The following is a 13,005-nucleotide window of genomic DNA, read 5'->3' as shown; positions in this document are numbered from 1 at the left end:
ATCTTTAACATTTGGAATTTTCATCCAGTGATGCAAATTCTCACTATGGCAAGTGTGCATGTGGACAATCAAAATGCAAATAACTTCCATGCCTCGCCATTTTATTTTCTGGCAGTAACATAATAAGATGTTATTATATATTTGGCATATTTATGGAGAGAACGTCACAAAACCATCAGAGACTAGCCTATATTGCTGATCCTTCCGTTACAGGAAAAATTATAGGAAAACCATGGAAGAAAAACAAACTTTGAGGGTGTGATGAAGAATTATAGGAAAAAGAAGTTAAAAATGCTCCTGCCTCCTGGTTTGTTGTGTGGACCGGGAGTGTTGAACTAATCAAGTTGCAGGTTTCTTCTTCTCTGTCAAACGAACAAAGGACCTTCTAATTTTTTTTTTTTGAAAGGAATAATCATATTCAACTCAATAATCCCAACGGATGAATACACGAGGGAATTTCCCCCAATGGTATGCTCTCCTCAGAGAGTTTAAGAGCATCCTTGGCTAAAACATGAGCCACGGAATTACAATCACGAGAAACATGTTCTACAGACCACCTTACGAATGAGCCTAATAGAAGTTTTGCATCAGATAAAAACACCCCAGCTGGGAACTCATCCTGGCTTGGTTTGTTGAGTGCCAAGACAACTTGCTGTGCGTCTCCCTCAAATATCACATGAGTTAGTCCCAACTGTTGACTGAAAAGAATTGCTTTCAAGACTCCATAAGACTCTGCTAAGAGAGCATCAGGGAAAGAATCTTTAGGTGATCTTAAAGAAGCCACTACACTGCCTTCCCAGTTCCTAATGACAATTCCTGCACCAATTTTGCACTTACTTTTATCAACCGCAGCATCCCAGTTCACTTTGAATACATTGAGAGGGGGTGCTCTCCAATTAGAAACACTTTGTCTTGAACTAACTTGAACCGCTACATCCTTGTTATTTGCCACACTATAATCAGTAACAACCTGAGAAGCAGCATCAACTACCTTCCCTGGCTCCCAAAACTTTTGCTCAAAAATAAAGTGGTTCCTTCTCTTCCAAATTTGATAAACTGTGGCTGCAAATACATCAAGGTCCTTATTATCCAGTACAGATGTCAGGTGACTCCACAAATCTTTGAAATAATGATCTCTAACCACTCCTTTTTGCAGCTTTCATGAACTCAGGCTCCACACATCTTGGACTGAAGCATAAGACCAGAGTGCATGCATAACTGATTCCTGCTCCAATTGACACACTGGACAGAAAGGTGACTCCACTATCCTTTTCTTAAATAAATTAAGCTTTGTTGGCAAGGACTCATGACAGGCCCTCCATATTAGCATCCTGTTTGCATTAGGAATCCCCAGTTTCCAGATCATAGACCAACTCTTGTTATTTGGAACTACAGAAGAAGACTGCCCCTGGTTGTTTGCCTCCATCATACATAGCAAGTGATAGGCACTCTTTACTGAAAAGGAACCATCTTTTGTACACCTCCATGTCAGTTTGTCATTAGCATTTGTTATGCTTATAGGAATTCTGCTAATGACCTCTATCTCCTCAGGATCGAAAACATCCTGTAACAAGGCTTTATTCCACTCAACCCTATGCTGATCAATCAAACAGCTCACCTTCGAAGACTCATCTAGCACCCTTACAGTTGATTGAACTTTATAAGAGGTAGGCCTGGGAATCCATTTGTCTTTCCAAATCCTTACAGAATTTCCATTACCAATACACCAAAGCATCCCTTCCCTTAGAACCTCCCTCCCTGCAGTGAAACTCCTCCATAGAAATGAAGGATTGCTGCCCAACTTGGCCTGTATGAAGTCTGACTTGTGAAAATACTTTGCTTTAAGAATCCTTGCAGGTAAAGAATCTGGTTGTTTGAGAAGCCGCCAACCTTGCTTGGCTAAGAGAGCAACATTGAAGTTCTCAAAATCTCTATAGCCAAGACCTCCCTCTTCCTTTGATATTCCTAAGGTCTTCCAAGAGAGCCATTTAATTTTTGATCTATCACCTTTCATTCCCCACCAGAACCTTTGCATTAAGGAATTAATGGAGTTCAAAATAGCTTTAGGAAGTTTGAAAATACTCATACAATAAGTAGGAATGGCCTGTATGACAGATTTTAACAACACTTCCTTTCCTGCCTGAGATAGAAATCTGACTGACCAACTATGCATTCTTGCCCTTATGTTATCCAAGACAGGTTTGAAAGCATTTAACTTCTGTTTCCCCACGTAGGCTGGCAGCCCCAAATATTTTTCATAAGATTTGGCCTCCTCCAGTCCTGCTGCTGCAAGTATAACCTCTTTTGCCTCAGCTCTTGTATTGCTACTGAAATACACTGCTGTTTTATCCATATTTAGCCTCTGACCAGATGCATATTCATACATTTTGAGGATGCCAAAGAGCCTGCTCCACTCCAGTGCATTTGCCTTGCAGAAAAGCAAACTGTCATCTGCAAAAAAGAGATGGTTAACCAAAAGCCTCCCTCTAGCAAATGGAAAACCTGATATGAAACCCTTCTGTTCAGCTTGATCCAGCAATAGGCCAAGAACCTCAGAGCATAAGATGAAAAGATAAGGAGAAAGAGGGTCTCCTTGTCTCAATCCTCTCTTTGGACAGAACTTTTGCTGTGGAGTGCCATTTATCAGAATAGAATACTTGACAGAGCTCACACATGACATAACCAGTTCAGTCCACTCTTTACTGAATCCCATCTTGAGCAAAACAGCTTCTAAAAAAGGCCATTCAATTCTGTCATATGCCTTACTCATGTCTAACTTCAATGCCATGTATCCTTCCCTCTTACCTCTCATTCTATGTTTCATTGAGTGCATAGTTTCATATGCCACTATGATATTATCAGAAATTAATCTCCCGGGAACAAAAGCACTTTGTGAGGGTGAAATAATGGAAGGAAGGAAAAGCTTCAATCTGTTTGCCAGGACTTTAGAGACCACCTTGTAGATGACATTACATAAACTAATGGGTCTGTACTCCGAGACAATAGTTGGAAGTTTCTTCTTAGGAATCAAAGCAATATAAGTCTCATTGATTTCAGCCACACCTCTTCTAGTTTCCAGTATTTCCTGCACTGCAGCAGCCACGTCCCCTCCAACAATGTGCTAGTTATCTTGAAAAAAGCCTGCAGAAAAACCATCTGGGCCAGGAGACCCAAAAGGGTTCATGTCAAAAACTGCAGCCTTCACTTCCTCTACTGAACTTTTCCTCATTAGTTGTTGGTTCATGTCATGTGTTATCAACCTATTCACAACCTCCAGAGCTTCCCCACAGCCAGTTGGATGAGATGAAGAGAACAGGTTTTCATAATAAGACTAAAAAGCTGTGCTGACCTCTGCTCGGTTGGTGGCCCTGTTCCCCCTTTCATCAGTAATACTTTTGATCACATTTACTTTTCTTCTATGAGATGCACATTTGTGAAAAAATTTGGAATTTCTGTCGCCATCTTTGAGCCACTGTTGTTTAGCTCTCTGTTTCCATATCAGTTCCTCATCTTCCATAAAGACTTCCACTTCATCTTGAAGGGCTTTTATTTCAGCATTAAGCTCACCTTCGTTCTGATTTTGCATTTGCATTATCATATCTGTCTTCTGTTTCACTTTCTGCCTTTGGTGATCTCTTGTTCTTCTTACCCATGCTTGCAGTTGAACCATAGAACTTTCAAGAGCATGTTGAACATTCTTCAAGTTACTATTTCTGCCCCTAAAAGATAGCCATGTCCTTTGTATAATATCCCTACATTCCTGTTTCTTAGACCAGAAAGCTTCATACCTGCTTAATTTCTTGTGTTCTAACCGTTCCTCCTGTGAATTAAAACAGTGAATCAACAATGGTGCATGGTCTGAAGTTAAAACAGGTAACACTTGAACAATTGAGGATTCAAACAGATTAGGCCAACTGGAATTGCCAAAAGCCCTGTCTAATCTTTCCTTGATAAATGCCCTTCCCTCTCTTTTATTACACCACGTGAACCTTGATCCAAAAAAACCCAAATCACTAAGCTCACACTCATCCAAAGCCTCTCTGAAGCTTTCCATTTGGGAAAAAGGTCTTTCAGCAGCCCCATACTTCTCCTCATTTGACAGCAACTCATTAAAATCACCCATGCATAACCAAGGGCAGTTACTTTCTGGTCTCAACAACCTCAACAAATCCCAACAAGCTCTCCTTTTCATCACGACGGGATCCCCATAAAAGCCAGTTACATGGTACTTGCTGCCTCCCTCCTCATTACATGCCTCTAAAGAAATATGGTGTATCGAATAAGAAAACAAAGAAGCATAAGTTTTCTCACTCCACATCATTGCCAGACCCCCACTCCTCCCTCTACTTTCCACCACAAAACTGTTTGCTAACCCCAATCTGTTCCTAATCTTTTCTACTTTCTCACGGTTGCACTTAGTCTCAGAGATAAACACAACCTGTGGGACCTTTTCTTTCACCAGAAGGTGAAGTTCTCGAACTGTACGAGGGTTCCCAAGCCCTCGACAGTTCCATGCCAAGAGTTTCATGGCAATTGGCAGGGCTGCAAAGCAGCCTCTGCCATTTCATTAACCTCCCCCAACAGTAGCTCTTCTGTATGCTTAGCTTTCTTAACACTTGCAGCATCACAAGCTGGAGCTTGTTTTCGTTTCAGTACCTTGGTGGGCTTCATATCAGTAACTGCCTCTGAAAATTGAGGCCCAGAAACAGATGGGCCTTTGCGTGCTCTTTTTTTCCAAGTTTTCGGCTGCCTCTCACCATTATTTCCTCCCTTTTTTGACATGCTGCTAGTAACTTGTCCACGTGGGCCCTGATCAGTATTTTTGGAAAGAAAAGCTGATAAGACAGGATCTTCAGCCGTTTTCTTGGAAAGGGTTTCCTTCGAGGAAGAAACGGTAACCCCATTTAACTTTTCTGCATGAATCACTCCTCGTAAATCAAAGCTACGTGAGTCAACCTTCTGATCCCTGGAAAATCCTTCAACTTGTCCAAGACAGTCATCCGAAATTTTCTCACCTTCCTCCTTTGAATTAAGATCTTTAACACCTTCCATGATTTCTGCCTCGAAGGATGCCTTGCCATTATTAGGTGACTGACTCTGAGTTCCCCTGGATTCTGCACGTCGGAGCTTCTCTGATGACCCACTAAAAGAGGACGGTGGACTAACCTCTGCTTGCATGGTTGCAGAAAACTTGGAGCTTGCCCTCAGCCAACCTCCGTATTGCTGGAAAGGACCTTCTAATTAAACATTGCAAATAACAATACAAATACAAAGTATGAATAAGGTATAAACCGTAATTATGTACCTTTTCAGCTCCCAATGATATGCCAAATATGTGGTGATCAGCAATATATGCCATTCTTTCTCATGCCCTTAAGGTAAATACCCCAAGAATGGCATACCCCAACAAGAATAGTCGGAGCATTCAGCAAACCGTCAAGAATAACAGCAAGAAACGGGAGCAGCAGAACCATTCCAACACCAGCATTCAGGTCACAACCAAAAGAACTCATGAGCAAATAAGCATATTCAGTTTTCATCAAAGGTATTTCTTCCTTGCAGAGTTAGCACTGGACATGTGTTGATAGAAAGTTGCTGGAGTGAGGGAGGCAGTCCATTCTCGGGGAAGGACGTGAGCTTCTCGCACTTATAGATAATAAGTTTCAAGAGTGAGAAGGGCAGGCCATCCTCAGGAATTGATGTGAGCTTTCTTCACTCTTCAATACGTAGCTACTCAAGAGAGGTGAGGCTTCGAAAACCTTCGGAAGACAGGGTTTCCAAGTTCGGGAAGCGTTCAATAGTGAGGTTGGTTAGAGAGTCAGCTGGCAGTTTCTTCTCTGGAAAGGACGTCAGGTGCTGACATCCACCACTAATGACAAGTCGGCTAAGAGATGTAAGCCGATGCAACCCCCACTCAAACAAGGCCTCAGTGATGTTGAGATCAGATATCACAAGTGATCTTAGGTTGATGGGAAATCCTTCTTCGGGAAAGAACAGAATTCCTGGACATGCCTTTATTTGCAATTCTTGAAGAGAGGTGAGGCGGTGTATGCAATTGAGTAAGGCCTGCATTTTCTCACAGCTAGAAATTTGAAGCAATCTCAGGTTGGCAGTGAGCAACTCTTCCTCTGGAAAGCAAACAAGAGTGCACAATTAAAAATATCAATCTCATCTAAATGGAAGAGGCTGAGTATTCCTGTCGGTAATGATACGAGGCTTTCACAACTTGAGATTCTAATGATTTCAAGAAATGAGTTGTGATCGAACCTCTTTGCAATTGTCTCCAACTTTTGACAATAGCATTCTCGTTTGTTTTCGCGACTAAAAACCAAAACTTTGAAAACTTTTCAAAGTTTTTGTACTGTCAGAAGTTTTACAAAAACAAAAACATATTTTGATCTATCAATTTTCATCTCAAAAGATCTCAATTTTCTTCTCAAGGTTTCATCTAAAAAAAATTACACCATTGCTAAATAAATAAATAAAGGAAATAGCCAAAAAAAAAAGACCAAATGGTTTTAAAAAAAAAAGGAAGCAGAAAAAAAAATCACCATTGGTAAATAAATAAACAAAGGAAACAGCAAAAAAAAAAGTCCAAATGGTTAAAAAAAAGGAAGTAGCAAAAAAAAATGCATCATTGGTAAATAAATAAACAAAGGAAGCAACAAAAACAAAAACAAAAAAAAAAAAATTTGACCAAATGGTTTCTCTCAATCAAAAAAAAAAAGGAATCAACGAAAATAAAATACACCATTGGTAAATAAATAAAAAAAGGCAGCAGCAAAAAAAAGAAACAAAAAAAAAGGAAGCAAAAAAATAAAAAACATTGCAGCATTGGTAAATAAATAAATAAATAAAATATTATAAAAAGTACTACAAGTACTTGTGGGTCCCATCATATTACTAACTATAACAAAGTCAAACTAATCTCATCTCATCTCTAAAAACAAACACATATTTTATCTAATCTCATCTTTTCTCATCTCATCTCAATATATCTCAAAAGATTTTAGCTCATCTTATCTCATCTCTGAAAACAAACGAGGTAGTGTTACAGGTAATTCTCCGCTTGAGGTCAAGGATTTAAGGGATGGACAATTTTCAATATACAAGTACTCGAGAAGAGAAGTGTTGTTGCTGCTGCTGCCAGAGCTGCTGCAGCTAGTGTTATCCCCATTAAGCAAAACCAGCATATTCTTGCAATGTACTATCTCTAGCCGCTTTAGAGTTGGTGGTAGCTGGACTTTTGCAAAGTAAAGTAGGGAATTGCATTTTACAATTTGAATGTACTCCAGACATGTGTTGTTGTACATCATTGCCTTGGGTAAGGATTCTAGGACAATGCAATTCTGGATCTTGATTTCTCTGACCATTGATGGCATTCCAAGTTGCAGCTGCTCTTCTACTTCTTCTGCCACCAAAGAAGCTAGTTTGGTACAACCCTCAATCTTCAAAACACGAAGACATGGGAGCTGTGGCAGTGATCCCACATCATCTGTCCACAAATGTGCCAACTCCTTGCACTTGAAAGTGGCTAAATCCTCTGCCTTTGTCACCCATCCATATCAGACCCTTTTATTCGAAAAGTGAATTATGAAATTCTAGAAAGAGATATGAAATTTAATGAGTTGAAGTTAACCTTACCTCCACACACCACTCCTTTGGATCTCTCAATCTCAACTTGGCAGAGCTCAGGAAAACTTGAAATCGAAACTACCACTGCCAACATCCATATATCACAACTTTCTCTAGTAAGGGAAGGTGGTTAGGTAACTTTCCCAAAAGCTTGGGACAATCTCCTATAAAAAGATTTTGCAGGTGTGGGAATTCTCCATAAGAAATCCAGTTCTCCCATCCTCCCATCCCCTTGAAATACAGTGTCACCAAGGATCTAAAAGTTTGTTGGCAATTTTTCCCATAAAACTCTGCATCTATATTCTTCATGCTATCCATGCCTTCGATCCAAAGGTCTTTGAGTGATGGTAATTGCCCAATTGGTGGCAATGATGTGCATTTTTTACAATTTTCAATCCTTAAAAGCACCATATTAGGAAATGAGGAATATCGTAGCAAAGATGGAAATCTTACACCACCATAACGCCTGATAATGAGCTCTTTCAAAGTGCCTCCCGGGTGTAGCATGCTCAGTATATCTAATTCACTTGTTTTGTCTTTTGACTCGTTCAAGTTGTCACTCCATTCCAATAACAAGCCATCAAGGCCAAACTTTTCAATTAACTTAGCGTCCTTTGCATCCCTAGGTTCAATCACATTCTCCAATCTTGAAATACAGAGTGTCCCTTGAAGATGAAATAAAGGCCCCAACTCCTTTACTCCAGAGCAACTTGCTTCTCCCACAATTAGATGAGACAGTGTTCGCAGACATGTCAATTTACTGATTTGTGGAGGCATTCCTCCCAATGAGAATGTATTTAGAATACTGAGGTGGCGCAAGTTGACAAGGTTCTCAAAAGTTGAAGGTAGTTTCTTTAGATAAGGGCATTGCTCCAATATCTATGTTTGTAAGTTGTATAGAGTGGTTATTGATTCAGGCATGCTTGTGATTGGAGTGTCAGAGAGGTCAAGATATCGTAGATGTCTTAGATCGCCAATTGAATTTGGAAGCTTATAGATGCCGTACCCACTTAAAGAGATCACCCTTAGGCATTGTAATTTTGACAACAGTTGAAGACGATCCTCAGGAGCCAAAAAACCAGGACTTTGTGGAAGCTTAAATGCTATGAATGTACGTAAACATGTAAGTTCTGAAAATGCCTCAAAATGTTTAGTGCCACCACCTTGTTGAGATGAATGTTGAGCCATTTTATAAATTTTCATTTGCTTACTACTCCCAAATCTTTCCTTCATTCTAAAGAATATATCTCCTGCAACTAATTGAGCCAAATCGTTGATGAAGGCGTGCATTAAAAATATTGAGTCATCATAGTTTGATTGTTGGAAAAATGAACTTGACAATAGATTGCGAAAATACTCTTTACCTAAATCTTCCATTTGCTTTTCCCCTTCTTGTGGCTGAATTAAAGCCTCTGTATGGATGCAGAACCAACTGTTGCTCCTTAATTTCATAGTCCTTCGGAAATATTGAACAGTAGGCAAAGCATCTCTTCAAATGTGCAGGGAGATGGTAGTAGCTGAACATAAGAGTTGGAACAATTCCACTTCTCTCCTTTGGTATATCCCATATATTTTTATTCAATACTTCTTTCCACTCATCAGGATTCTCCTTGAAGCGTAAAAGGCCTCTAAAAGATTTTGCTGCCAAAGGCAAGCCTTTACACCTTATCACAATTTTCTCACCAATATCTTTAAGATTTGGATGTGTAATGAAGTCTCTTGCCCCAAATGCATGTCGGGTAAATATAGATAAACAAGCATCATTTGATAACACATGCAAACAATAAGCTTGAATGGTACCCATCATTGATGAAACTCCTCGGTTACAAGTTGTAATGACAATTCTACTTCCCGGAGACCCTACTTCGAAAGGAGCACGTAGGATACTCTAGTCGCGGTAGTTCTCAATCCAAATATCATCCAGAATGACTAGAAACTTCTTCCCATTTAGTTTGACTTTGCAATAAATTGAGATCATTATCATCACAGTTTGTAGAGGTGACAGATTTTGAAATCGTTTTTGTCACCTTATTAGTATCAAATTATTCAGAAACATAAGCCCACGCTTTCAGGTCAAAAAAGCTTTGAATCTTTTCATCATTGTATACAAGTTGAGCAAGAGTTCTCTTCCCAATACCTCCCATGCCAAGTATAGGAATCACAGAGAGTTCAACACTTTCAGTTTCTACACTCATCAGTAAATCAAGTATAGCCTGTTTATCTTATAAACATAAGCTTCATTCACTAAAGAAGTTAGGACTAGTGTCCCTCTTATTCTATGTGACCTCCTATCAACATTTTGTCTAAAATTCAGTTCACCTTCTCTTGCCATAAGATCGTTGAATCGTTCAGTGATTTCCTTAATTCTTGACTTGAGCCTAGTGTTGATAATAAAACGAGTAACACAACCACGTATGAGTTTTCGTACCTTACTTGAGCTAGCTTGGTTTTCATTCATCAATGCTTCGATTATAAACTCATCCAATATATCTTCCAGGTTGTAAGCAAGATCTCTGACATCATCCAGCCACATCTTCACTACTCTGAGAGTATGCTGCTTCTCCTCTGCATCATCAAGCACTGCCCGAATTCTTGTAAACGTTTTCCTCCACTTGTTTAGATTTTCTATAAGTCCCCCTTGACTTGCAAAGTCCAACAATTGAGGAAACACCAATTGCTCGAGCAACGTTTCATTATTCTTCAATATCAAATTGGCAAAATACAAGGAAAAGAAAGACATAAACAAAATACCCTGAACCTTTAGCGCAGGATTTCCACAATTCTTGTATAATCATCTATATTTCAAAAGCAGCCCTTAAAATGGAACCCAGGGTAGGCATGTCTGGAGCCCATATATTTCCACTTGTAGCGCAGCTTCTTTTGTCATTCAGCAAGTACTAAAAGCATCATCCGAAAGATATTCATTGTAGAAACCAAAATAATAGCTAATAGCCTAATTCCAATCCCACAAAAAACCCAACAACTAGCCGATGATGTGGCATCTGTGAGAACTAATCTGTGCAAGTTAAACATATTTTTAGACGGTAAAATAAAAATGGCTAGAATTTCAATATATATCATGAATATAGACCCCAAGAAGTTACAAACACCTCGTATTCTTTTTTTTTTTTTTTTTAAGGGGAAGAAAATCTTTTATTGATAAAAAACTCTATAAAAGAAATTGAATACAAAATGGAACTTCCTCTATGTAAATGATGACATCAGAGATAGATAACGCATTTGTCCTAGAGCATGAGCAACAACACTTGCTTCTCTCCTTACATGTTTAACAGCCTAGCTATCATACTGAGAAAGCATTTTTTTAACATCACAAATGACCAGGCCTTTACTGTCCAAAGTTGTTTATGTGCTTTCAATAGCCTTGTTAACAAGAAGAGCATCCCCTTCTAGTATGATCCTCTCGAAACTCAGCTCAATCCTCAGAATAGTTGCATGAAGGGCAGCCTATGTTTCTGCTAACAATGGATCTGGAAAAAGGGATATGTTCAACCTCATAGTGGCCAGTACATGTCCTTCCTAGTCCCTTGCAGCAGCGCCCACGCCAATTTTACAAGTTTTCTTGTCAATTGCAACATCCCAATTGATCTTGATGATATCCTTTGGAGGAGCAACCCATACACATCTATCCACTGGGGTAAGGGTCTGTTGAATTGGAAAAACCAGATTAATAGCTTTGAGGTCCTGCTGTGACACCCCCAAATCCCCATGCACGGACACGGGGAAATCGAGACGTCCGGATGATAACATCACGGGTCATCATCCTATCGACGTGTGCCAAGTGTGTGTATAAGCGACGAATGTGCAAGCGAAATACGCAGTTAAAACCAAGTCAATAACTAAGTACCAAAATTTTTCTTGTTTAATACAAAGCTATTCAAAACATATATAAATAAATATTACAAGACACAAATATAATTTTAAATCAAATACAAAACATAACATCAGCATCCCGGCGGAGCCGCATCCTCGGGCTCAGCCTCCTCCTCCTCATCCTCGATCTCTGCACCAAAATCTACGGTACCAAAAATGGTGCCGCAGGTAAGTAAACTCCAAACACCACTAGATAAAAACATATAAAACTCAAACAATATGCGTGAAAGAAAAACCAATGCACATGCGCCATAAAACCATAATTTTTCCACGCACGCCAAAAACCCATTTGGCCCACAAAAAAACATATCCTTAAAACCAAGCCTCGCCATTATCCCAGATAATGGCCCAAACCACCATTTTCCCAGAAAATGGATCAAAAGCCTCGAAAACCAAACATCGCCATTTTCCCAGAAAATGGCGCACATCCGAAAACCATAAAAACAAACCGGTTATGCATGCACCATGATCTCCCCTAGGGATCATCCGCATACCCTGGCTCTGTGCCACACCGCAAGTAACGACTACGCATGTGACACCTAAACGAGCGATGCCCAAACCCAGCGCCCCGCACATACCTGGCCAGGCCATCCTCTAGTCCCCGCCACTCTAGGGACCACGGAGTCGACACGACAGCGTTACAGTATCGTGCGATCCGGTCGTCGCCCTGCGACAACCCAGGGGATGTCACTCAGTATTATCCACTCCCGAGTAACCAGAGGAGCTCCACCGAGATAATAACCCATCCCGGCTTGGGCTCGTGAGACACACGCACCCAAAAATCATTTACGCTAATAAAACGGGATTTTCTCGATTAAAACAAAATGCACATAAACACAATATGCAACTCACGCCTCATGGCTCAAATAATCAAGCGAACACAAACAAGCAAAACCAAACACTCCGTCCTCGATCCATCCGACCCCCGAACTCCTCGGACTCAGTCCGGAATCAGCCAACCAACAACAATAATTATTGCATGAGAAAAATATATTTAAATCTAAAAGTAGGGTGTGGAAAATACTTACAGCGCTATATGGTATTTTTAGAAAACACGCGGCGTTGCAAACGGTGGAAGGAAAGCAACGTAACAGTGAAATTTCACTGTGGCCGTGGGTTGTAAAATACCCACTTTTGAACGGGGACAAACCAAGACTTGGGATTGATAGGGAAGGGTCTAAGGATGTTTATGAAGCTAATGGAAGTGAAGTTTGGCCGTGGGTGGTGGCGGAAACGGCGGAGGAAGGCCGGATTTCCCAAAACGGAAACTAGCTCGTGGGAGTTGTTCCGGTGGCTGTTAGAGGCCGGAAATGGGTGGGTTAGGACGGCAAGGAGTCGGTGATGAAGTGGTGAAGAGATGGTGGCCGGAGGTGAAGCGACAGCGGCGAATCGGAGCAAAATCCGTGGGGCTTAAAGGGTTATTTCAGGCTAAACGGCGGCACAGCTGGGGCTGGGATTCGGTGGGGTGGTGTGCCGGCT

General features: G+C 40.5%; 3 protein-coding genes across 3 annotated transcripts; all 3 read right to left on the bottom strand.

The window, feature by feature from the left end:
• Window positions 1-418: 418 nt before the first annotated feature.
• LOC122298944 lies at window positions 419-4,528 on the bottom strand. The gene is made up of 3 exons (XM_043108788.1): window positions 3,350-4,528; window positions 1,168-3,121; window positions 419-1,062 (listed from the first exon to the last, which is right to left on the bottom strand). The coding sequence occupies exons 1-3, from the start codon at window positions 4,526-4,528 to the stop codon at window positions 419-421; spliced, it is 3,777 nt and encodes a 1,258-aa protein (XP_042964722.1).
• A 1,202-nt stretch (window positions 4,529-5,730) lies between these two features.
• LOC122298943 (putative disease resistance protein At3g14460) lies at window positions 5,731-8,412 on the bottom strand. The gene is made up of 4 exons (XM_043108787.1): window positions 7,741-8,412; window positions 7,056-7,547; window positions 6,268-6,361; window positions 5,731-6,128 (listed from the first exon to the last, which is right to left on the bottom strand). The coding sequence occupies exons 1-4, from the start codon at window positions 8,410-8,412 to the stop codon at window positions 5,731-5,733; spliced, it is 1,656 nt and encodes a 551-aa protein (XP_042964721.1).
• Window positions 8,413-8,995: 583 nt separating this feature from the next.
• Window positions 8,996-9,439, bottom strand: LOC122298942 (putative disease resistance RPP13-like protein 1). The gene has a single exon (XM_043108785.1). The coding sequence runs from the start codon at window positions 9,437-9,439 to the stop codon at window positions 8,996-8,998; it is 444 nt and encodes a 147-aa protein (XP_042964719.1).
• Window positions 9,440-13,005: the final 3,566 nt, after the last annotated feature.

This window comes from Carya illinoinensis, chromosome 16 (assembly GCF_018687715.1).
Source record: "Carya illinoinensis cultivar Pawnee chromosome 16, C.illinoinensisPawnee_v1, whole genome shotgun sequence".
Taxonomy (NCBI): Eukaryota; Viridiplantae; Streptophyta; class Magnoliopsida; order Fagales; family Juglandaceae; genus Carya; species Carya illinoinensis.
Note: the sequence above shows the minus strand (reverse complement) of the source record. Positions and strands in the feature narration are given on the sequence as shown.